The following is a 25,477-nucleotide window of genomic DNA, read 5'->3' on the forward strand; positions in this document are numbered from 1 at the left end:
CGTTGCTAGCATGGTTGCCATAGGAGATTAAGGGATTTCTAAAACATGCATGAACGAATCAAAGCAACACTCCAGGTATGTTTTTGATGAGGGGAATAGCATTATAACAGCTCAAAAAAGTACACAATACTGTGGTTATTCATTCCTGCTCTCCACAAATCCGACCTGTATGCAAGAGTGACTGGAAAGTCACTTTGTCATAAGATGTGGAGGAGATAAGAGCAGCAACAGTCCATACAGTGTTGTGCAACGAGATGCTTTTCTTCAGCAGGTACATGAGTCAGGGAACTGGTCAGAACATGGATGCAGCAAAATGCAGGGCAATCCTGTGAGAGGACGTGAGAGACATGGGAACGTGGTGCAGCCACGGACAGTTACCCTAAACGTACCGCCAGAGCTTCGTGATTTAAAACAAAGCGTCCACGTGTTAGAATGGCCCAGTCAAAGCACAGACTTCAATCTAACAACATTTCAGTCGATGTTTGCAGAAGGCTGCCGTAGACGATTTTACTGTAGTTTGAGAAGCTAAGTCAAAATCAGGAAAATGGATCAAATTCAATCATGACCAAAAGCAGAACTGAGAGTTCAATATACACAATTTTATTTACATTGACACTTGTAATAGCAACATTTCAGATTTACACAGTAACTTTAAAGCTTTCAATAAATACACTGGGGAAATGCAGCAAGCAGTCAAATGAAAAATAGTCTGGTATTCAATAAGGCTCCTTTCCCAATTCTATAATTTTGTCATATTCAAAGCTTCCTGATCGGATCTGACCATTTGGAGCAGTGTCACTGGAGGAAACTAGTAAACTTGCAAAGTGCAGCAAACAATTGGAATTGGCCAAAATGAAATCCTTTCTGTTAATAACGTCATAGAAAGAAGAGCAACATGCAGATTCTCTGGTTGAATCTATACAGGGATATCTGTGCACCTATATGAAAATAAAGCATAATAATTTCTGTATCACTGTACCGCTTCTTCATTAGCATAAACATCTTCCAAAGTACTGACGTTACTTTGTAATATACGCACGTATGTATTTACAAAAAGACAAGAGCAGTAAGACTGTGGGGTCTTTAGTAAGCTAGATGAATCTGTAGTAGTGGCACCTCTTGACAGTAACTCTTTGAAACTCACGCACGCACAGACACACTTAGCACACGCAAACAGGACACTTTCCACTCCTCTGAACAACACCCACAGCTGGGAGAGATGCCGGGACCGCTCCAGACGACTGGCTGAGAGGCGCTGAAACCCCCCCCCCCCCCCTGTTCCGACAGAGGAAACAACTGGACGACAAAAAAGAAGAAGATGATGAGAGGGACGGCAAGGAAACCAGCTACTGGCCGGAGAACAATGAGACGGCCAAACACAATACGTTCTGCACCGAGTGTCACCTTCTGAACGCAGAGCTAAGAAAGATCCTGTGTTGTTTTCTTCTTTTCTCTCTCGCTCCTGTCACCTCAGGGAATACTGCAATCCACTTAATGGCATATCACATGAGGTTCAGCTCGTCTTAGTTGGAGCACTACACTGCTAGCATGGGGTGACACACCAATCTGAGTTGGTTAAAACAAACAAACAAACAAACAAACAAAAAACTGTTTCCAAACCGACGGATTGGAGGAGGGTTGGGGGAAAGCTGTGAAAACACGTCTGAGAAATGGCAGTACCTACCTCACGCTTGTAAACATATAAACAGCGGGAGATGCGGGAGAAAACAGTTATGTACATCTTTACAAGAGATCGAGACCTCTCGCAGTCCAGCTGTCGGCAACGCAACGAAGCATAAAGGGTCGCGTACCATATCTGTATCTATGCTGTAGCTGCAGTCATGCACTGATCATGGTATTTGCTAACGAAAGTCACAAAAGTCGTTTGCATTTTAGGTGCTGCCGTCCTGGATCTGCCTCCTATTGAACTCGAAGCACTTATGGATACGTCGTCGTCGACCATGCCGCCTAGTAGCTTATATAGAAGTATCCGTGTCATTGTATCTCAATTCAAATTGGCCCCCAAAAGTATCTTCTTTATACAGCATAGATCTGCACAGTTGGAAAGTAATACTGACAATGAAAGTGATTTTTAAAAAAAAGAAAAAAGTTGTATTATTTGCATCATGTGATGTATGGAATAAAGAAAAGTTTAAGTGCCTCAAGTGCTTTCTTTTCCAACCCTACAACTGCAACAGTCAAAAAGAAAGAAAGAAAGAAAAAAAACGCAAACGACGCTCCATGACAGAAAAAAAACAGAAAATAACCAAAACAATAACACCAAACGTAAAAAGAAAAAGAAGACATCTGCTATATGTGGACTAATCCCCCCCCATCCTCACCTTGAAAAAAAAAACTTAAATGATGAAACAACTTTAATGAAATGTAAAGGAGACATGAAAAAGTGTAAAATAACCAACCAATGTAACAGTGTAATAACATAATGAGTAATGTGTGACGGCCGCCCCACCCTCAGTGGTGCCTTCAGAGTTCTGGAGATTGGGAGCAATAGTCCAAGTGTCCTCCCAGCACTGAGCAGGCAAGAACAGCGATCGCAAAGATAAAAGCCGTTTACCCACGGACGCGCTCTCTCCTGCGAGAGGCGGCGCTTACTCTTCTTACAGCAACCTTCGCTGGTAACCGGGGGGATTCAGGAGAGGGAGGCGGACGAAAAGTAGTGGTTTGGATGATTTGTGGCGAAACATCACAGGCACTTTGAGGCAGCCAAACAAGTCCGGCGGTTCCTTACACCCACTGGGCCTGAAGGATTGTCCCCTCCACGAAGACTTCATGCTGAACCAGCAAGGGCTGCGTTGGAGCGCTCTTACTGCTGGCTGACAACGAGCCGAGAGTTGCTGTGCTCTGAGAACTGGATTCCTCCCTCGCTCTAGGCAACACAGGGAGTCTGGAACTGAAGTTCAAATAAATCTGAGAGAGGAGAGGGGAAAAAAAAATATCTGTTGGAATGGATTTTCAGATGCTTTAATTTGTGGGAACTCAGTACTTTTCTTTTATTCTTTTTTCTTTAAGCCTGACTGTCTAAGATATTTCCAGAGATTTGCAGAAGTATTAACTCCACTTTGACGATTACACATTTTGTTACACTGCCACCACAAACTTAAGTGAATTTTATAGGGATTTTTTTTTTTGACACAGTGTAGCACAGGATGGTGAAGTGGAAGAAAAATAGTACAAACAGATAAAAACATGGAAAGCAGTGGCATGCATCATTTGTTTTCATAACCCCCTTAGTATATCAACGCAATTCAGTTTGAAAAAATATTTCCAGTCTGATTGAGTTGGAGCTACTCTGCAAAGAGGAACGAGCAAAACTGTTAGCGTCCAAGTGTAAAGTTGGCAGCGAATTAGCCAAAAACGAAAGATAATTGCACAGTACTTTTCAGTTTTTGATTAGTCAAAAAGTTTGAGAACTGTTATTAATCTTCTTTCCTCTTAATATTTACATAACGTGCCCTTTGGAATACAGACTGACATTTGTTATTGTAACACTGCAAAATGTTGCAAACGTTTAAGGAGTTTTTTTTCCCCAAAGACAACACTGCATTGTAAGCGAGCGTGGGAGAAATCTTCCGAATGTTGCACCGGCAGGCAAACGTGTAATGTGATATTTGAACGAGGGAGAATAAACAATTTAGGTGAATTTTTCTCATCTGGTTTTACATTTTTCATTAGCTCAGAGTTTTGTGTTTACACAATAAGACGTGCCGTTGAGAGCGACGGCAAATCAGGTCGTCGTCTAGAATGGTGATAATTGAGCCAAAGAATCTTGTTCCTGCTCATGTTTACACTTTGTAAGGAAAGACTATTTAGCAAAACGCCTGTTGATGTGAAGCCCGTACCCTGAGGGAACGTCAAGGCTTCTGGAATGCAGGAAAACTGTCGCGAGGCAGACGGATTGCTGGACAGTTGTTGAGACGTTTCTGTCGTCATGACTAGCTACACGTTGCATCACGCAAAAGATGAGCTGCAACGGGTCCACCTTTTCTGTTTTCATACACTCAAAATTATTCTACATATGCACAAAACATACGTTAAATCTAAATGGGAGATGTTTCTTATTGACTGTAGGTGTTGTGGATCAGGATATAGATTTTTTATCATGCAACTGTAAATTTGGTGGGCTGATCCAAGCCACCGCCACCTCAGTGGCTAGTGAAAATGTTCCTTAGCAGCTACTGTGGCTGGAGGAGAAAATTTTAAATTTCCACCCCTGGGCGCATCTGGTTTACATTCAAAGTCCATGCGCTCGATGAGTTGAACGCTCAAGACGCTCCAAACGATTCAAATCGCGCCGCGCTAGACGCTCAAAACGCCCCGCAGTGGCCCTCGACGCGCCTCCACATAGACTTTGAATGTACAGTAGACAAGCCTGACGCGCAAAACACGTTCGGTGTGAACGCACCATAAGTGGTGAGGGACCCGGCATCACGCAAAGGTCGTCTAAGAGCTGGACAATAAATCCATAGCAATATATATACAGTATATCGCAATAGAAATGTGATCAATATCAACAGATGATACGTCTCATTGAATGTTCAATTATTTCACTGAAATCTGATCCGGAACCGCACAGCATTCTGGGGGATGTAGGCAGATGAAACGGCGTTAGTCTTTTATTGACTGATTTATTGCTCAGTCTCTTACCACCAGCTAAGAAAGGTCGGTGGCATCAACTAACTCCCTCACTCTTTGGTTACCAGTTGAGTAACTTGCGCAGCAGCGGTTTGAGGTTTCGCCACTGTGCCTCATAAATGCTCAAAAATTAAAAACGCTGCAGAGTGAGAACTGTAGATAAAACAGAGAAGGTTACGCCACGAGTTAGGCATTATTTCAGATATTTAAAACAAAAAATGATTAATATCTGTCAACATTGACTGATGTGAAAGGCTTGTATAGCGATACGTTTTTCAGCCCTGTTGACCAGCTAAAGCTGGTCTCCAGTTCACCAAATAAAACCAACACTTTTAACAACTTTCAGCCCTTTGAAGCCTTCCTGATATTGTTGAGGAATGTGATTCTGATCTTTGTGCAGTTTTGGAAAACAGTGCAGAAATAGGTGAACCTACATGTTTAGTGGCATCCGACAGCTGTTGCTCAATGCTCTCAACCACCTTCGTGAAGGGGGGTCTCTTGAAGGGGTCCGCATCCCAGCAGGAGCTCATGATCTGATACCTGCAGCCAAACACACAAACAACACGATGTACCTTCAGCTAACACAGAGCATCTTCTGTCCAGTACTGTTTTATCAAAAGATCCTTTATTAATCATTTGCTATTCTTGTGCGCAGCCAAACACAATAGGACGTGAGCGGGCTGTGACGCAACTCCTCAGTGTTGCATTCTTGCATATCATTTTATCAAACCGCAACATCTCTGCATTTGATGATGCGTTTTGAAGACTGTCACGTTCCACATCAACAGAAAACTCACATTTCGCTGGGTGCGAACTCCGGTGCGTCCATCCGGTATCCTTCTTTTATCTGTTTGTAGAACTTGGCGTCCACAGGCATACCAGGATACGGACTGTTTCCTGCGTTCAACGGGAATCTCAGGTTACTTTGTGCAGTTCTGACAACACCCAGATAAGCCGGGATAAAAGAGGCGTGGATGGAGAAACATACCCAGTGAGAAAATTTCCCAAAGCAAGATGCCGTAGGACCACACGTCACTCTCAAACGTGTACACGCACTCAAAAATGCTTTCTGGGGACATCCACTTCACCGGCAGGCGGGCCTGAAACAGAATACCTCAATGAATAGGTGCTGTACATAAATGCAGTCAACCTTTTTTTTTTTTCCATCTCAAATACAGATTTGACAGAAAGTTTAATAAGCAAAACAACCAAGGTGTGAAGAAGTTCATGGCTCTTTCTGAGGTTTGTAAAAAAAAAAAAAAGAAGAAGAAGAAGAACCTCAGACAGAGGTCTGACATTAAATCTGAAGACATAGTAAAAAAAAAAATGTCTAATTTAATTATTATTTTAGAGGTTATACTTTTAAGAGAAAGGAGCAGAAATATGTAGCAACCCGAGACGTGAATCATAGGAACACACAGTTCCTAATAATTCAGTTTTAGTCATTTAATAAAATGCTTCACTGGCTAACACATCTTGTGCTGTTTTCTTTAAAAAAATAAAAATAAAAAAATATACTTGAGAGGTATGCTCCAGAATAACAAATTGCCAGATAGATGCAATTTAGAAAAGCCAAACCACATAGAACAGTGCAATTTTCTGGCTTACTTGCAAAACTATTCAAAATGTTGAACATTTTAACGTTCTCCTTCAGTTACAACCACAAACTTTTATCTACGTTATCAAAATTTTAGAGGATAGATTCATACATATTTTATTTTGTGTTTGTTTTTTAGCTTTATTTTTTAACTACATCCACAGACATACATCTTCAGATCTTGCCAGAGGTTCTCATTGGCTTTGGATCTGGACTTTGAGAGATTTTGATAGATCAATAGACCTTAATGTAACCAGTTCAGATTCTGAACTAATTTTAGATTTGATCTTTAATTACTCTGTTTTAACACATTATGTAATTCTTTCATTGTAGCTCTCCTGCTGGAGGGTGTACTCCAGTCTGAATCTGTTGAAATCTCTAACGGGACTTTCTTTGAGGATTTCAGCACATTCACCTCAACCAAAAAGGGAAATTTTAATCTCATCTGACAAAAGGAGCTACTGTGGGGGTCTTGGGTGCTTCTCTGATTAACCCTCCTGTTATGTTCCGGATCAAATTGACCTGTTTTAAAGTTTAAAAATGTTAAAAAAAAATAGTTGGAAGTTTTTTGTTTTTTTTTTTGCATGAAACGTTTTATATTTGTCTTAATAGGTGCACTCTACATATAAATTGAAAATGGATTCATTTTACACATTTGTACCAACTCTTAGGTCTACTTTTTACATAGATACTGCTCAGGTCAATTTGACCCAGCAGTCAGGTTAAAGTGCAAAAAAAGATTAAAAAATGTCAATTTCTCTATGTTTCCTTGCAGCTATGAACCATATTTCACCACACACACACACACCCACACACACACCTGCGTGCACACCCCGACACACACAAGCCCACTTTCTCATTATTCTCTTCACTTCTAGGAAACTGCGAGAAAGCGGGTGTTCACATAACTTTTGATGGGAATCTTTTCGGTTCCTGTGGACAAACTCCACCCACACAGCAGATGTGGAGGAAAACATAAATATTCTCTGCATGACTCATTAATCTTGATTTTAATCAGCGGGTCAATTTGACCCTGAACAGTATGTGTGTCTCAAGTTCAATTATAAAGATCACCCATTGAAAAAATAAAAGTGTAATATAAAAACATTTACCAAAGATAAATTTCAAGGAAATTATAGTTTTTTTGTGTCTAGGTTTTTTTCAGTGGACATTAAAAATCTAAATTCCATTTTTTATGTCCAAATGAGTAAATGAGCAGGTTGTCGTCACTGATCCTTAATTTGTGAGAAATAATAAAACATCATTGCACAAATATTGATTGAAATGGTTAGTATTGGAGTTAATAATCAGATACAAAAATGTTTTGGAGGAATTTTTTGGTTTCTGACACTATTGCATGATTAAACACTCCCCGGGTCAAACTGACCCACGAACATTATTGCTGTTCCCTAGAAACGAACATAAACAGGAGGGTAAAAGCCCTCCTTGCCTGGCCTGTTAGTTTTAGTTAGATGGCCAGAGCTTTGTAGATTTGTGCTGTTCTCTCAAGTTTTATATGATGCTTAATAATAATGTTTTAAAACCCAACCCTGCTTTATCCCCGATCTATCTGCTGCTTTCCTTGGTATTACCTAATGTCCTGTAAAACCCTCGAGTCCTTCACAGAACTGCTGAATTTCTACAGAGACTAAATTACAAGACAGCAATGAAGAACCTCCTTTGCCATTTCCTGTAAAAGGACTGATACAACCTTTGTTAAGTCCCTCACTCACCAGGGAAGGTAGTCAGGTCTGCATTGGCTAGCTTGTACAGGGGTCCATCGTCTTTGTGGGTGGAGAAAGTGATTTACCGATGATTTTTGAATGAACAGGACTCAAAAATAATTTCTAACAGGAAGAGTAGAAATGTGGAATTTATCACTAAAATTTGAGGGATTGTGATTGATGAATTGCCAGAACCAAATCAGAGGCTTTAGGCATTTAAGATGAAAAATGTTTATGAACGTGGCTGAATTGAATGGGGGTAAATACAAATGCATTTTTATTTTATTTATTTTCAAAATATATAACACAAACCGTTTTACGTCCACTTCACAATTATCGGCTTACTTTGTGTTTTATCACAGTAAAGTCTAGTAAAATATGCTGGAGACTGCGGTAGTACAGTAACAAATCTCGGAAACATTCATTTGGTAAAGAATAACTTTTCCCGAGGCACTCGAGAGTTGATTGTTGTATTTGTAATTCTTTGTTATGTGCATCTGGAAAGCAAAGAATCGCATCTTTCATACCCTCGGATCAAACTGCCAGGATAAATGTTGGCAAACCACAAAGTGTGAAGAAGTTCAAGGTTCTTAGAAATCGTGTCTTGACCTGAAATCTGCTGCACAATAATGCTGAGTCAGCAATTGTAAGTCAGTATTGTAACTCAAATCCCTGTGTGTGCATATTCCAAGTCATAAATCACGATCCAATCTTTCTGTGATGTTGCACAAAACAAAACAAGAAAAAGAAAAAAACCCAACATTTGTCTCACATGGTGATCAGGCCTAATTCAGCTAATAGCTAATTCATACGGCTAGGAATCAGACTTACATCCACAACTTTTTGATTGTTTGTTTCTTGTATTTCAGCTGCCACCGTAACTTCATGACTCCTCTACTTACGTTGCCCTTGACGACGTAGTTTGAGTCTGTGGTGATGTCCCTCGCCAGGCCGAAATCACAGATCTTTGCCACTCTTCCTTGAGTCAGCAGGATGTTCCGGGCGGCGAGGTCTCTGTGAATACACTGAAACGAGACGCGCCACAGTAGTCACAAACGAGCTTCTTCTCGTAACAGACTCGGAATACTTTTTCTGTGCCGGACTGTGTAACACGCAGCCGCCGACATCGATACGCAAGCTTTCTGGACACAGTATCTGCGCCTCCGCAGGGGGATCAATTTTTCAACAACATGCTCAAACACGCGTTGTAGATCCGTTTACTAGCTGTGGAAATGCGATCAGCTCTTCCCATGACAGGCACGCGCGTGGCGTCTGGTTATCAGATGTGACGGGGTTTATCCAAATACGAAAAAAAAGAAAAAGAAAAAATCTAATTTGGCAGCTGTTCGTAGAAAATCTGCAAACTGCGAGAAGCAGAAGCTTACATTTTTGGAGGCTAAGAACTCCATGCCTTTGGCCACTTGGTACGAGAAGCTGAGGAGATCCTCGGTGTCCAGAGACAAGTCGTCCTCATCGAACATCTCGCCGTCTGCGTCAGCTTCGAGGTACAGGCCACCTGAGGGGGGGGAAGGGGAAGAGAAATGACAGTTTCATCTCTGTGTTTAAAGTTTTTTGTTTTTTTTTAAGGACAGTTGAAGTTTGATGAATGGCTGGCCGGCTTGCCTTTGCGTAGTGACTGTCTCCGCTCCGAGGACGAGCTCGACGGTGAGTTGCCAGCGACAGAAGGCCTCATGCTCATGTAGCCGTTCAAGCTGTCACTGTGAAGAGGAAAGGAGCAGTCTGGTCTGAGCTGAGTCCTGCTGTCCAAAGACCCTCCCACGCACGATCTGTATTGAAAATACTAGTACTCTCCTCTTTTTTTTTCTTTTTTCCTTTTTCCCTCCCATCACAAATCACTTTTAAAGCAAAGCCTCACCCATCTGCAGCTCTCTTTTGTATGAAGTTGCGGTAGAAATAGTTCTCCTTTAGCTCACAGGTGCTGAAAGACTCTCTCTTTCTCCGGAGGAAGTTCAGAAGGTCCCCAAAGCAGCAATATTCAGTGATGACCAGCGTTGGTCCTAAAGATGGAGAATCAGGTCTCATCAAAATGAGCTTCCAGAATCCATGACACGAGCAAAACTATTTCACATTTCAGCCATAAGGTTACTGTATTTTATTTGGGATTTTATGTGACAGACATAGTGTTTGATTTTAAAGTGCAAGTATAATTTTTTTTTTTTATTGTTAGCAATGTGGCTAACACCGCTAACAATGCGTTGTACTGACAGCTGTAAAGTCCTGAGGTGATCTACGCACATCTAAAAGCCTTAAATTTTTGACAACTCTCTTCATTGGAATAGAAGCATCTTTTAAAATCAATTTTCTGATCTAGCCGACTCTAGATCTACATTCAGACTTGCGCTTTACATTCTAACACGTGCTGTTGGGAAGTATGAATATTTCTGCAAGGCACCAGATCTGTGCTACGTTAGATGGCTCCAAGCTAAATCTCAACTAAATAAATCTGACTCTTCCAGTTTCAATTCGCCGCCTAAAACAAATAAAACAAGACAACATGGATGCCGCACCTCCCACAGTGCAGGCTCCCAGCAGGTTGACGATGTTTATGTGGTTTCCCAAGTAACTGAGGACCTTTAGCTCTGACATCAGAGCCTCTTTCTCCGTGGCATGAGCGCTTGCTGTAATAAAAGCAGCAAGATAAGAATTTGCAAAAGGGTTAGAAGCAAAGTCATCTCACGTTGAAATATGATTAGTTGTTCTTATCTGATTGCTTCGTGGGCTGAATAAATAGATTCGTACCGCAGGGTAAATATTAAATAGATTGCTTTAGAAGCAGAATGTAAAGCTTGAAATGCCAGCTCCAAAAAAACAAACAAAAAAAAACCCCCACTGCTGACATGTTTTGTGCACTTGTAGGAAAATCTGACAGCTACTGTGCACATTTATCATATTCGTTTGTTGGGTATGCAGAGGCAGAACTTACATTTAAGCATTTTCACCGCCACCGTCATGACCGAGTCAGCGTTGGAGAGTCCATACGCTGTGGCCTCCACCACTTTCCCAAATGCCCCAGATCCCAATGTCTTCCCTGGAAAAACAGAGGTCAGACACAAAACATCGTTATGCCCTGTCCTCTTTTTTTTTTTTTTTTCTTTCCCAAACAGACCGAGCTCCAGCTCTTCCAGGGCAGCAACAGTTTGCGCCCCGGGGCTCTGTGTGCAGTCACCAGGACGTGTAGGATCCTGTTTGAAGAGGGCTGTTGAAAACAACACCCAGAATATGTCAACAATATTGTGTTTGCATAGGAGGAGTGCGGTTTCTTTCTCTTTGAGCTGCGGAACGAGTTGGTCAGTGGCAAACACAAACGCGGCTAATGCCTTAATGCAATGCACACATCTCTGGAACAAATAAAAGAAAAAACGGTAAATCAGCGTAAAGTAGCCAGAGGGTGTCATTGTCACGCCTGACAGTACGGCCTGGGCTTTATGATTTTAACTGTTACTGCGTCCAAACCCTGTTTATCTCTCCAGGCTTACCTCCACCCGACACATAACAGCATAAACACGGGTCACAAGTGCCGGGGTGTGTCAGCTTGCTATGACCTATAAATTGCGGCGGCCATTCGAGAACGCCCACTCGTCACCAACGGACTTCGATAAAGGCGTGCTCACCGAAACGCAGGTTGTTCCGTGGGAACTCCCACTGGTGATTGTAGGGCAGCTGCGTGGGGTCAATGTACACGTAGCTGTTGCCGTGGATTCCCTCAATGACTTTCCACTGGATCTGGTATTTGGGTTTCTGACACACACAAACACACGCACACAAAATGAAAAGACAACAGAGGCACGTGTGAACTCATGAATTCGTGACGGACACCTCGTACGCCTGACTGCAGGGCGTGCCTCACGCAGGGAAAAATGCATCACCGTCTTACCTGCATGTACTTGTAGAGCAGCAGGATAACAATGAGGCAGAGGACGCCTGCTGCTGATATGAAGCCAATTAGGAGAGGAGTGAACAGATCATGCCTTTCCTCTGCAGGAAGACAGAAAAGATAATGTTAGATAACCAAAGACCCAATCAGTGACTTGTTCGCTGGTTTGTTGTGGTTGCACTGCAGATGACATTGCAAAGGGGCATTAAGGTAAGCCACAGAAGGGTAAGCCACAGTGAAGCACACTTTGATCAAATAGCAGCAAACTAATCCCATTACTCAGGTACGCATACACACATTTATCCACGTTTTTTATTTTTTATTTGTCCTGCTCTAATGTCCCGTGATTTCACACCGCTCGTTTCCAGCGTCTCATGCTACTTTTGCAGCTGCGCCGGCGAGCAGTCGCGCATGCAATTGTTGTTCTGTCCCCTTTGTGTCTGGCCGCTTGTGATGCCTCATTGTTTTGCTCCTCTGTACACGCCGGGGTGTAATAAGCTCTTTAGCGATAAGGAGCTTTCTCTCCACTTCAAATCTGAGAATGCCGAGTCTGCAGGAACTAATCCCCTGTAAACCTGTCAGTGGGTTCTAAAGCTCTGTTTTCTTCGCTGCAGCTCACTGACACCTACAAGCCTCCCACAGACCACCGAGTGCCCAGCGCCGGGGCTCCCACTGCGCTCCTACACGCTCATGCGCCTCCGCCTGGTCTGCTGCTACTCTGTGCTCAGCAAATCCTGGGACTGGCTCCCGAAGGCATGTCCTGCCTGGCCACAAACACGCACTGTCCCCATAATGCACACCCACATACCCCCCACCTCCCACCCCCTTCTGCACAAAGCAATTTCTGCAGGCTCAGATGGGGAGAACTTTGGTGTACTTTCAGCTGCTGCACCGCCACTTTTAGGACATCACGCAGCAGATGGGGCGGCCGTTGCAGGAGAGGGGATTTAGAGTCGTAACGTACACAAAGGCCCGGAGCTAATTCCTGTTTTTGCGCCTTGTTGCAGCCAATCACCTCTGAGGTAGTATCTCTTTGTTAATGTTTACCAAATGGATGGGAACCAACCAAGGGTTAGCAGTGAGTTCGGGGTTAATCTTTGGCAAAAATCATTGTTTTCAGTAAACAGGTTGAGGCTCAGGAATTATCGCTTGTTAAGATTTACTGTGGGGGGCGAGCCCACCAGGACGGCCGAGATAACGTAGAACAGTCTGGCAGGTTGTTGTTTTAATAAAGAATACATTTTGGTTCTTAAGTATAAGCTGCCAAACATTATTGGGGGAAAAAAAAGTAAATATGGTGAATACACCTCTACAATCAAGAAGATGAGATAAATAATATTAGCAAAAAGCTTTCAAACACTGGCAACATTTGTTTACTAGGACTGTACACACACACAGTCTTAATGTACTGTGTGTGGGGGTGTGTGTGTGGGTGTGGGTGCGTGTGTGTGTGTATATGAAATATTTAATGAAATACAAATTATCAGAAGTACAAATAAGCTGTTGTATATTGGCTGCATGTATGAGAAATGTCCCACTGTGACTTCTAACTTCTGTGGATGTCTCTGCTCATTTCACTTTGTCCGTAATAATTTAACTCACAATTTTTCTCCATTCCTCAACCAATCAAGCAGATGGTCAATTGTGGTTCAAGCAAAAAAGTTCAACAAATCTGACAACAATTTTTTATTTAAAAGCATATATATTAGGATTTTTTAAAATTTAGCCTCAATCTTAAAAGGAGTGTGTATAAGACCCAATGAGCCCGATCAATCCGCACTGACACCGCCCATCTCCCTATCGGTGAAAACAGTTTCTTTTTCATGTGAATGCATAGACTGGATGCAAATTTACCCGTGATAGAAAACAGTATGAAGGCTTGTTCTCCGTCCCCGGTGGCGACGCACTCCAGAGTACTGTACCGTCTTCTGACGTTGACCCAGCTCTCCACCCTCTTCCCGAAGCTGGTGCTTTCCGACATGATGGTCATGACGCCGCGCTCTTCCTGGGTGGCGTTCTTCTGCTGGGAGCACCTAGAGGCACATCTGTTTGTTAGTATTTCATCATCGGATCCTTTTTTCAGCAAACCTACAGCTTCACATTACAAAACCTGCAAACAGCTGGTCAGTGACCAGAATCGACCAATCCTCGTTTGGTTGGCTTCTGCTTGGTAAACGGAAAGGAAAATATGGAAAATTTAGATTTTAAAATCTTTAAAGTAAATCAGATTTTAAAATAAATTTATATTATATAAATATATTATATTAATATACATTTTAAAATAATAACTGGGTTTTTTTTGTCTATAAGTTAATCATTTACAAAACTCATACTTGGATAAATCTTTTAGGCAAATGCTTTGAAGCATTTGCAATTTAAACTATTATCTCTACATTATTTCTCTTTTAAGTGAGTAAGTAAGACATTATTTAAATGGCACCTTTTAAGACACAAATCCAAAAAGTGCTGCATGCACTATTAAATAAATGGAATCAGTCAAAATTAAAATTAGGAGGTTTGGCCGCAAAGAAAAACGGGAATCTGTTTTAGACTGATCAGTTCATCTACTGTCTTTGACTGAGAACGTGTTAAAGAAAAAGCACAAACACATTTTTATTTTCTTATCTAAATCACCTACTGCTTAGCTCTTGTGTGGCAAAGAAAACGTGACATTTCTGTTTTTATAAAACAAAAGTTGATCGTGTAAAATTAGCACCCAGGCTCCACCGATCCCAGCTCTGCTCCACGGAGAGTGGAGCATAAATCAGCGCTCACAAAACCTGCTCTTCCTTTAGACATTAAAACACCTGTCATGCAGGCGCAAGTAATGAGCATCAAGTGGATTTGATTTCTTTTTTTTTTTTTTTTTTAAGTAAAGTGATTGGGCGGGATTATCGAGCCTGTCTCATTGGACGTGCTGCTCGGGATTGTTATTGGCATGGCAACCAGAGGCTCCTCCCTCATGTATGTTTGACAGGTTGTAGCCAAGCAGACGCGTCCGTCTGTCTCCAATCGGCGAGTGGATTCTTAACAATCTCCCCGTCACATGGAAGAGAGGGTGGGGGGAATCGTCTCATCAGTGTCAACCAATCGCAACCGCAAATCCCACATTCCACCGTCATCATCATTCCCTGACTCGATCCAGCGCGTCTCTGTGTGACCTTTAGGACCCCCTGGGTTAAACTTCATAGGTAATTGTTCAGGTTTGATGATAAAAATCCAACCGCAAGAACCAGATCTGAACTGAGCAGCCTGTTGGTCGTGGGGTAAATGTATCGTTTGGAGAGAAAACACACACACATAAAAAAAAAAAGTCCAACACCAGGAAAATAAAAATTGGCAAATGCATATTAAAAATTTGGAGTATGAGAGCATGTTCTGAGGATTTTATTACAATATTTTTATAGTCCTGTTGTGAAAACTATAAAAATGATAATGATTGATCACTTCTTGTTTTAGGTTCCTGCATGGAACAGCATTCATAGAGCCACCAACAACTCTACTCTTGATTCGTTCCTATCTGAAATAAGCTTTTTCAGGATGCCACATACGTATAGAAATGTGATTTATATCACTAAGCTGCACATAGACACTTTGTCGACTCATATTTTTGAATTTACTGATAATTTTTGGTGAAAACAGTTTAGAAAATAGTAAAATAAACATTTCAGTCCGTTTTTTTTATCAATTTAAAATTTATCGTGACACGAAATCTTTTGACACGATAAATGCCCACCCCCAGAGCACATCATGAAATATTTGTTTGCATATCAATAACTCACTGCTTTTCTTTAAATTTGAGAGGCTTTGCCACCTTGTGAGGCAGAGACGTTCATTGTTGATTGAAATAATAAGATTTAAAATGAATCATCTCCATTTTCTTTTTACTGCTAGTACCTGGTCATAAAATGATTGACATACAGCGTCACATTCTCAAATTTACCCTCATGAAGGAAACAGAGACTGAAACAAGCAGACTTGTTTTTGTTGTCCACACATTATTGTGTGGACAACAATGACTGTTGTCCACACAACAGTCATTGTTGTTTGACTGAAAGCCTCACCTGACGTGCTTCTCGCAGTAGTACCATTTGATCTGGGGGGCAGGGTAGCCTTCAGCCACACAGCGCACCTGTCCGTCCACCGGGCCCCCATGATCTATGATCGCAGGCTTACCTGGTGAACAAAAAGCCGACGTCAGACTGAGAGATCGTTAAGTAATAAATTACAGGCTGTCGAGAAAAAAAGGGTGTTTGCCCTCCTTCAGGCACAGCTGTGAGCTCGGCGACGCGCAGTCAGAGGGTTTGACTTCATTAAATTACAATTCCTAAAGGCCAATTCCTCTTGCGTCAGCTGCCGAACGTTAACGCTGCGTGGAGAAATGCATTTTCATGCTGTGGCTCAAGGGGAGAGAAAACCTTTCACTTACTGATAACAAACACGGAGAAGTTCTGCTTTACAGCCGCGTCGCCGTTGGAGGCTTCGAAGGTATAAATGCCACCTTCTGTCGATTTGAGCCGCACCAGCCTCAACTCACTGACGTAGCTGAACATGAGACAGATAGATTTTAATCAAGGATGGGGTTTTTTTAAGGTAAGAAAAAATAGGAGAATAAAACTGAAAATCACTGGATATGAAGTCTTGTCTGAGAGAGAAGTTCACATGTTCACATGGATAGATAATCAGTGCTTTATTTGAGTAACGTGTTCCCTTTCACACATCTGCATAGCATTTGTTTTGCTGACCCACATGTAGCTGAGGATCGAAGAGTGCGTCTTTATTCTTCCCATATTAACAGAGATTTTGGATAACACCTGATGTTTTTTTTTTATATAAAAAACATGTGCATTTCACTGGCTTTATTTCCCGAAAACACCAACCAATTACATTTGTAATCTGGCTATGAACGCTTCACGAGAAACCCTGAGGCGACGCTTTTCGCCCCAGCTGTTTCTCTCAGGAAGCCGTGACCTTGCAGCTAGGCCAAGGCCGCTAAATTCCAACGCTCTTCCAGCAACACTTGCTTCCACTCTACATGGACTCAGTTCAGCGACTTTGCATCGTGCACGCACCTGTAGTCCCTGCTGTGCGTGGTAATGACGTGGTCGCTGGTGTTTCTGAGCTTCTCGCCCATGAAGCTCCAGGAGACGGCGTGCGGCTTCGGATACGCCTCCATGCTAACGTTCAGAGACAAACTGTCGCCGGTGCGGACGTGGAAGGTTCTGTTGTGGATTTCTGCTGAGCTGATAAAACCCCGTTCTGAAATAAGAAAATAGGAGGCGTTTACAACACTGGTGGAAAAAAATACGCTCCAGATTTTCACCTGCGTGAGAACGGGTGGTGTAAAGACTTTCGGGAACGTCACGTCAACTCAGTTTGTGTAGGAAAACCTCACTGCTAGAAATGTGTCAAGCTAATACAATAAGACTCTCTCAGGTTATTAGCAGTTCAGATTCAATTTTGACATTTAGGAAAGACTGGTTTTCTTTTTGGCAGCAAATTAGACAATATCTAAAAGTTCAATTTCATGCAGCAATGGGCAGCATAATAGCTTTGATTAGCCTGCGGGCTGATTAAAGACTGAGCTTAGCTGCGGTCTTGTCAGGAGTTAGATGAGAACTGTCACACCACTTCCATGACTTGAAGGAAAAACTCTGCATACTAATAGTATTTGTTAACTCATCTCAGCTTCATTAAAAAAAAAAAAAAGTGTTCCTGATATTCAGAATAAAAATGGCAATTCTGTTTTTACCAGGTTTTATTTTAGAAGGCAATTTGAAACCAGGACATTTCTGATGTGAGTGCTGTGCCAGTTCAGTTAGAAATGAAATACATTAATCCGTTGGCTATGCCCTCTTTTCTTTGCAGGATCGCAGGGGTGCTGGTGCTCATCTCCAGCGATCGTTGGGAGAAAGACGGTAAACTGTTAGCAGAACGCAGATATTCATGTAAAAATAAATGCTGCATGTTTTTGTTAATCTTTCCAAATCACTCAGCTAACGTGACGTAAATCAAGCTAATCAGCATTAGGCAGGCAACTAAGGGTTATCTTAGTAATCGATGATTGAATCAATTATTATGAAGATTAAACGATTCCTAGGATGAAAACAATTCCCACATTCTTTTTCAGTTAGCCACTTTAAATCTTTTTTGAACAATATAAGAAATATGTTAAAAGATGCAGAACACACAAAATCAATTCCTTTTTTAAATAACAAAGTAAACATTTCATTGGCAAAAAACGCAGTGAGCTCGATCATTTGTAGATTAATTGATTCATTTTTTGCATTAACCACTTAATAATTGAATAACAATAGGTGATAAATATGAGTTTTTATTTTTACAGAACTTTAACCACATTAAGCTAAAACTTTACCACTTGAGAAGTTCTGGGTAGAAGATATTTACAAAGATTTTTTTTAAATCTTAAAGTCAAATGTATATGTTGCAGTTTTGGTTTAATGCTCTGAATGTGTTGTTCTTCCACAAATGGCCTTTTTTTTTTTTAGTCTGTATGCTCCAGTTAACAATTAATCAATTACTAAATTATTTGACGATTATTTGAATAATTGATTAATCATTTCAGCCCCAATCAGCAAATTTTGGTATTTCGTTGCATGATATGGTAAAACACTGTAATAAAATTCCTTAAGGACATTGCACTAGTATTGACACTCTTAGGTCTTTCTGCATTTTGTTACATTACATCACATTTATTTAGATGTACACATGCAACCACTACGTGGATAAAAATTGAAAACCACGCATCATTTACTTTTCACTTTACAAAGGTTAGCTACTAAATCATTGCATGGCTTTATGTCGATCTACCAGATAAAACCCCAGTTGAATACACCAATTGTAGTGGTTATGTTGTGATAAAATGTGGAGAAGACAGAGGAATGTATATACTTTTGCAAAGGACTGTTATGCTTCCATTGAGTGTACACACACATATGCAATTCCCAAAATGTTAAACAGTTTTCAAACATGTACAGCTGGAAACCAAGAGCTTGTTAGGAAAACAAGTACTCAGGAGTTTTAACACATTACAGTCACATGTAAAAGGCAAAGATTGGTAATCCGAACTTCACCGGAACTTATTTCCATTTCATCACCGGGCAAGTAAGTGGAGGAAAATATTTTTTTTCCCAGACTCACCATAAACGTCCAGCCACACGGACATCGTGCTGTTCCCTTTTTCGTTTCCGGCTTTGCATTTGTAACTCCCAGCATCCTGTGGACGCACGGACTCTATTTTCAGCGTGACACTGCGGGCGTGAGTGTAGTCCTTCGTCAGGATGCGTGCATCGCCATCAACCTTTGCTGGTTGCTGTGGACACCAGATGGCACCCTGTCAACGCCCAGAGATCTCTAGAGATTAACCCCGAAGGCATGTCTATCCTTGCCAAGCAAATACTAGCAAAGATGCATAAATGCATGCAATATGACCACAGACACAAACTCCACACGCACATCCAAGATCCAATTGCACATGCAAAGACACCTTTGACCCTCCAGCCTCTTGCGCGGGAAAATTAAACCCATTTTTTAACATTTTTTTGGACATGCAAACTATATAAAGCACGCTCTACAGCAAAAGGCAAAGCTGACGGGTCTCACCGAGCCAGGTGGTGCCACCCAATTCACTGTGAACTCTCCGTTGACATTGGTGGCATTGCAGGTGATGAACAGATTTTCATTTCGAGTTAGAATGATTCTCCTGGGATGCTGCATCTGAATTTCAGGAGGACCTAAGGGGACTGAAATAAAACAAGTTGATCCATATCAGAGCTCGACCTCAACAGAAACGAAGCACAATAAAGAAGCTCAGTAGCACGCATTGAACACATAACACGCATTTTTACCTTTCTTGACTGTCAGGGAGTATTTTTCTGATTTGACGGCTCTTCCCTCGAGCGTCCCTGTGCACACATAGCATCCTCCGTAAGTCAGCTTTGCGTTGTGGATGATGATCCCTTGCTCCAGGCTCGTAGAATACTGGAGACCAGCGGGGAGGGCTTCTCCAGAGCACATTTCCAAAGTTAAGTTGAGCATACTTGGATCAGTTGCAAGGCATGAGATGGCAGCGTTGTTTCCCTCACGAATAAGAATGCTGTTGATCGCTGATTTTCTAAAGGGATTCTCCGGATCTACCAAGAAAACGCAATTGCACAGGTTGTGTGAGCGAGCGGGACTTCACACTGAGCTGATGAAGCTTTATGGCTATATGTTTTGTTGTGCAGACATCTTGGCAGACCAACAGGCCCTGGAAATGCGGAAAATAAAAACAATGTCTCTGCACATTTTGCTCTGACAGCCAAAGAATGTCAGAAGTTACGTAAAGTTGCTTTTTTCCCCCAAGTTTCCAAGCAGCTCGGCTTTTCTGGAAACGTCCCAAACTAAATCACGTTCAAATGCCGTTTTACAAAAAAGCAGGAAGTGATTTCAAAGAAGTTCAAGGCTAAACAATAAAACAGATTAGAATATTGCATGATGCGGTTCCAGTAACAGTTTGAGTTTAAGGAACTCCAGAGTGAATTTGGGTGAAATCTTCCTTAGCTGCTATTGTGTACAGGAGAACAGCAGCTTCAGGGAATGTTGAAGTCAGATGCTTCATGCTTGTCATGAGTTACTCTCTGTTTCTTCTACTGATGCAGCCTGTTGCATTGGGGGAAATATATAAGACCATCCCTTTACAACCAAGAGTAAAACATTATTATTATTATTAAGTAATTATGACCTTTTACCAAAATTTTGCAGGTTTTCAAAAGAGCTTATTGCATTAACTCGACAATGAAAGCCAACAGAGGCAGCGATAGCACATAATAATTAAATCAGGCTCTCCTCTTTGTGAATCAGGGTTAAGGATTTTGAACTGCTATTATTCAGGATTTACCATGCCCACTAAAATATCCAGCCTCTGAGGCGAAACCGAACTCTAGCGCCTTAATCTTATCCATCCTGTTCACAATATTCCTTTCAACTTTTGCTAAAAATCCCAAACAAACAAGACTGTTTTACGTAACCATACATCCAAGTTAAAAAGTAGTTATTGTTTATTGCCTCTGAGATAGATGCGGGACTGTTGAGCGAATGATCAGCACATGATAAGAGCCTGCAGTGATGGCGCGGGGCCAGTGGGATGCAGGGGGTCACACAGGAAAGAAAATGCAGTAAAACTCAGTCATGCACTCAATAAATATCTCCAGAATCTACCTCACCTGTCCAGGGCAGAGTTACACACACCTTGTTGTGCAAAACAAACCTCGGCATCCTGTCAGTAAAGACAGTACTGCCAAAAAATACATAAAACAACCTTCGACTGCTGTAGCCTGGAGTCTGATTCCATGTCCTCCTGACTGAAGATGGCCTCATCTCACAAACAAAAACCTACTAAATTCACACACAGATTCACCCAGATACCTTTCACAAAGACGAAGATGGAGGCTTCCTCGCTGGACTTCTCATCCCGGCACAGGTAACGGCCACTATGGACACTCAGAGCTTTGATGTGAAATACTCTCCGCATCCCATCAATTTGCGTTGTTTTAAGAGGTCTTTGCCGGTTTTCTCGCCACCACTGTGTCTTGTTTTCACTCTTGCATCGCAGGTCGAGGGGATGGTTGAGTGGGACGACGAGTTGGGTCTGGTTGGGGATGATAGTGGGCTTGGTGTTGCCTGAAATGTGATTGGAAAGAGGGTTGTGATTCTGGAAGGTAATCTCAGTACGACAGAGTTGACCTTTTTTAGCATCTACGCTACCCAACCTGCCTGTCCCGGGCATGACAAGAGCTTAACAACAAATCTCTTATCTAAAAGATTAATAAGGTCCATATCAAACATTAATAGTCATTAACTGACGTGTGTGTTGACAAACACAAGGTAAAAATTAGAAGATTTACATTGGACTCGCATCTTGCCTCATATGAAATCTGAAACCAAATACCTATGTCTTCCACTTGAACATCAAACAGGATTAAATATACAAGCAAACAACAATCTCTTGTAACGTTTCACCTGGGACTCTTTAAATCGTCCAGAGATTTAAGTTGTTATACACTGTAAACAATGCAGGACAAAACATAACTTGGGTTATTTTACTAACTGTAACCCTGAATCAACAGTGGAAGGATCCAGAACTGGGTTGATTTTGAACCACAAGTTTGGTAATGGGATTCATTTAACGTACTGGCATGGTTTTTCAACCCCAAAAAATGGGCTAAAATGAGAAATGTTCAAAGCTATCAAAAAGTGAAGTGAGAAGAGGGGATTGCTGACTGAATCATAACAATGCCAGCATTAGCCATTGCCAGTCAAGAGCTGGCAATGGCTAATGCTAAGGGAACAACCCCATTCTGTAGATTACATTAACACAAGCTCTTGGCATTAATATTTGTCACTTTGTGATTTCTAATGTAACAATTTGGAAAGACAGCATTGAAGTTGAATCAGAAAAGAATAAACTGTGTTTTAATTGGTGTCTTTTAACACGTACAGTTATAACTGAGACAGCATCACTGCAGCAGAATACCATGTTAGGTGGCTTTTTAGACTCTTTGCCCCCCTAACAACAAAGGTCACAATATTTGATCCAATGTTTGTTCAAAATCTACCCAATTTCAATTCTAACATCTTGTATCTAATATAATAGATGACCCAACAGTTTTTGGACTGTAACAAGGTTGTTTAAACGGTTAGAATTAAACACTGGAGGTTATATGATCTTTAGCAAAACACCATGATCCGAAATAATCCGAAAATATTTCATTTCTTGCCATATTTTGTGTCTTTATCACCCAATGCTTTAAACCTTCGCAGACATTGCAAAAATAAAAAAAATAAAAAATAGACAAAGTGAGTAACCACTCTTTCTAAGAAAACATGTTTTTTTTTTGCTTTTGTTTTTACAGAGCAAACCCACTTTACATGATCAGTACAAGAAACCACAGCAGGAGTGCTGAACAGGCAGCCGCTGATAGAGATACGCCCTCAGTTGGCGAACTCCTCACTTCGATAGAGACGGAGACAAAAGGGAGTGTGGAATGGTTGGCAATTTGAATGCAGGATTTGGCAAATCAGTGAAGAGATAATCGGGGTCGCCCTGGGGTTTGAAAAGGCTGTCCAGATCAGGGCAGCTCGCAACCTGTGGGTGGCCCACCTCTGCTGAAAATCATGCAAGATTTTTACTCATCGGTCATTTTTTCCCCTCTTAAAATAACGTTAACATAACCAGGGATGTGCACAGATAAACTCTAGATGCCCCTAAAAAAAGTGCCCTTCTGAAATCTTTTATTATTATTATTATTGATTTATTTTTTTTAACAGTGTATGTAGTCCAACGTAGGATTTTGCAGATTTAAAAGCCTAAATTACCAGACTGCCTGTAATAAATGTCACACTACAGCCAGCACAAGGTGCCCTCTTTTGAACACCTGACCCCCAAAATGTCTGTGCACGCCACTGAAGACAATACATGTGCATTACAAAAAACTATCTGGTCAATGGATAACGGGAGGGGGAGGGAGAGCCACCCCTCTCCCCCGGCAGTATAAAGCAGCTATAAATCTTTCAAACATAACCACTTCTTCAGTTTATACTGCTCGTGACCCTACGTCAGCAGAGACTCCAGGTACTTCACAGAACAACCGGGACATTCAGCGTAAAGCTTTGGTAACACGCAAAGGAGAAGAAAAAACTGAAAGAAGATGAATGCATGTCGTTTTTAAACGAATCCAATCACGTTTTTATTTCCGGCTTCATCATCATAAAACCTGGCTTATTATCTGTGCACCAGGCGCAAGCGGGCTTTAGGGAAACTTCGCGGCGTGACCCTGTCGCATCACATGACGGTTCAGCCGGAGCACACACTGCCTTGAAATGTGGCGCTCATTCAAACAAACAAAACAAAACAAAACAAAACCACCCTGATGACCTGATCGAAATGGTCCGATCAGGTCTTGATCGTAAGCGAAGAAGGCCACAAATCCACCTGACGCCGCCCTGAAACGCCTCAGCACGGCTACAAGGCAAAAAGGAAAACACTTCGCTGATTCAGTTCCCCCCTTTCAGAATCGGCTGAGGCACCGAGACACCTTTTCCATAAATTTGCCTGTTATCTCTCCAACCGTCTTACACTTCAATATCCCCGTGAATATCCCTCTGATAAAGAGCATTTATCTACTTTTCCTGACTCTAGATCGCTCAACTTAGACTGCAGGTGGCTCTTTCTCGCTATATAAATAAGTAATGAAGTGCTCCCAATCGGCTATTGTGGACCTTGACCTTCATGTCCACGCTTCTGGAGAAAAAGCCAAGTCATAACAATTGCAAGGTGTTTTTAAGCCAAAGCCCACTGAGAGTGGGAGCAGGTTGTAAAGCGTCCCACTGAGTCCAACACATCATCTCGGAGCTGGGAAACACACGGAGACAAAAACAAAGCCAGTGAAACGGTCGCGGGTCGGAGTCATTTGCATGTTTCCTAGGAATCACAAACCAATATTTTTACATGTTGGCGGTTATGCGCGCTGCTGGTGGATTATTTGCATCTTATTAATATCACTGGAGAGCCAGTTTCACCACGACAGAGTTCGGTTTATTTCTTCTTTTTGTTTCTGTTCGTTCGTTTTCATCAATGGCGCCTTGTTCCTTGATTAAAGCGTGAATTATTTAAATAAGTCTCGCATTCAAATCGTCGCAGTATCTGCTTCCCTCATTGGGTTTCTGTGCGGCTTCAGGTTGTCCTCTTACAGACTCTCGGGGGGGTTCTGACTCCGCGCACGAAGAGAAAGCGTCACAACACCGTCGCAAAAAAAACAAAACAAAACATAACAAAACAAAATCTACAAAATATATATATATATATATATATATATATATATATATATATATATATATATATATATACACGAAACCTGTTAAACTTCAACCCACCCTTTGCCCCCCCGCGCGTCAGTTTACAAGCAACAAGTTGCGCGTGAAGGCACAAGCGCTCCGCGAGCCTTACCTGGGTGGAAGCTTAGCTGTAAAAACACAAACAGCAGAATCCAGAGGTATTCCATAGTTAGTATTCCATGGGTCCAGCTGGGAGGGTGAGCCAGTGCCGCAGTGGTCAAGCTGGTTTAGCTCTCGCTCGCACCTCGCCGAGCGCGTCGGAAAAGTTTGTCTGCGGGGTTTCAACAGAGGCGCGCGCCGCTTCACAGAGCTTTAAAGGCACAGATGCTCAGCAGCAGCAGCCTGTCTGAAAAAAGCATGCTGGTGTCCTGCAGCGGACCGGAGGGGACGGTGCGGGCCCACCAGGTGGTTCTGCCTGAGGAGGAGAGTCAAGAGCATGTTTATAGGAGCCCAGTGGTGGAGCCTATTTATTTTACTCACACGGAACTGGAGGGAGAGAGAGAAAGAGAGAGAGAGAGAGAGAGAGGGGAGGGAGAGAGAGAGAGAGAGAGAGGTTTGTGTCTGTGACCACTTGTCTCTGCTTCCCCGCGGAAAATTTTTTTACAAAGACAGACAGAAAGAGGAAGAAAAAAGAGACGTATATCTAAATTACCCCCCACCAGCCACAGCAGGTCCACCTAAATTAAAGTTTCCCTGGTGGACCACTCAAAGTCT

At 41.9% G+C, this 25,477-nt stretch overlaps 1 protein-coding gene across 4 annotated transcripts; it reads right to left on the reverse strand.

The window, feature by feature from the left end:
• Nucleotides 1-578: 578 nt before the first annotated feature.
• kita (KIT proto-oncogene, receptor tyrosine kinase a) lies at nucleotides 579-25,216 on the reverse strand. Of its 4 annotated transcripts, none has more exons than XM_032572709.1 (21): nucleotides 24,876-25,216; nucleotides 21,296-21,550; nucleotides 19,738-20,022; nucleotides 19,493-19,632; nucleotides 19,031-19,202; nucleotides 16,942-17,128; nucleotides 16,299-16,414; nucleotides 15,934-16,045; nucleotides 13,724-13,902; nucleotides 11,870-11,970; nucleotides 11,607-11,733; nucleotides 10,919-11,023; nucleotides 10,503-10,613; nucleotides 9,851-9,992; nucleotides 9,598-9,761; nucleotides 9,360-9,490; nucleotides 8,877-8,999; nucleotides 5,642-5,753; nucleotides 5,451-5,550; nucleotides 5,088-5,193; nucleotides 579-2,928 (listed from the first exon to the last, which is right to left on the reverse strand). In XM_032572709.1, exons 1-21 carry the CDS (start codon nucleotides 24,928-24,930, stop codon nucleotides 2,746-2,748), a joined length of 3,006 nt encoding a protein of 1,001 aa, XP_032428600.1. In that variant the 5' UTR covers nucleotides 24,931-25,216; the 3' UTR covers nucleotides 579-2,745. The 4 variants fall into 4 exon arrangements, with proteins under 4 accessions (XP_032428600.1, XP_032428601.1, XP_032428599.1 ...); XM_032572710.1 differs by having other exon boundaries at nucleotides 9,598-9,692; nucleotides 19,031-19,223; XM_032572708.1 differs by having other exon boundaries at nucleotides 19,031-19,223.
• Nucleotides 25,217-25,477: the final 261 nt, after the last annotated feature.

This window comes from Xiphophorus hellerii, chromosome 9, assembly GCF_003331165.1.
Source record: "Xiphophorus hellerii strain 12219 chromosome 9, Xiphophorus_hellerii-4.1, whole genome shotgun sequence".
In the NCBI taxonomy this organism is placed as follows: domain Eukaryota; kingdom Metazoa; phylum Chordata; class Actinopteri; order Cyprinodontiformes; family Poeciliidae; genus Xiphophorus; species Xiphophorus hellerii.

Coding starts and splice junctions, on each gene's coding strand:
- kita (XM_032572708.1), bottom strand. CDS start 24,930: ATGGAATACCTCTGGATTCTGCTGTTTGTGTTTTTACAGCTAAGCTTC. Junction 10,614..10,918: donor GGCGGTGAAAATGCTTAAAT/GTAAGTTCTGCC, acceptor CTTTTATTACAG/CAAGCGCTCATGCCACGGAG. Junction 5,551..5,641: donor TTGGGAAATTTTCTCACTGG/GTATGTTTCTCC, acceptor CGTTGAACGCAG/GAAACAGTCCGTATCCTGGT.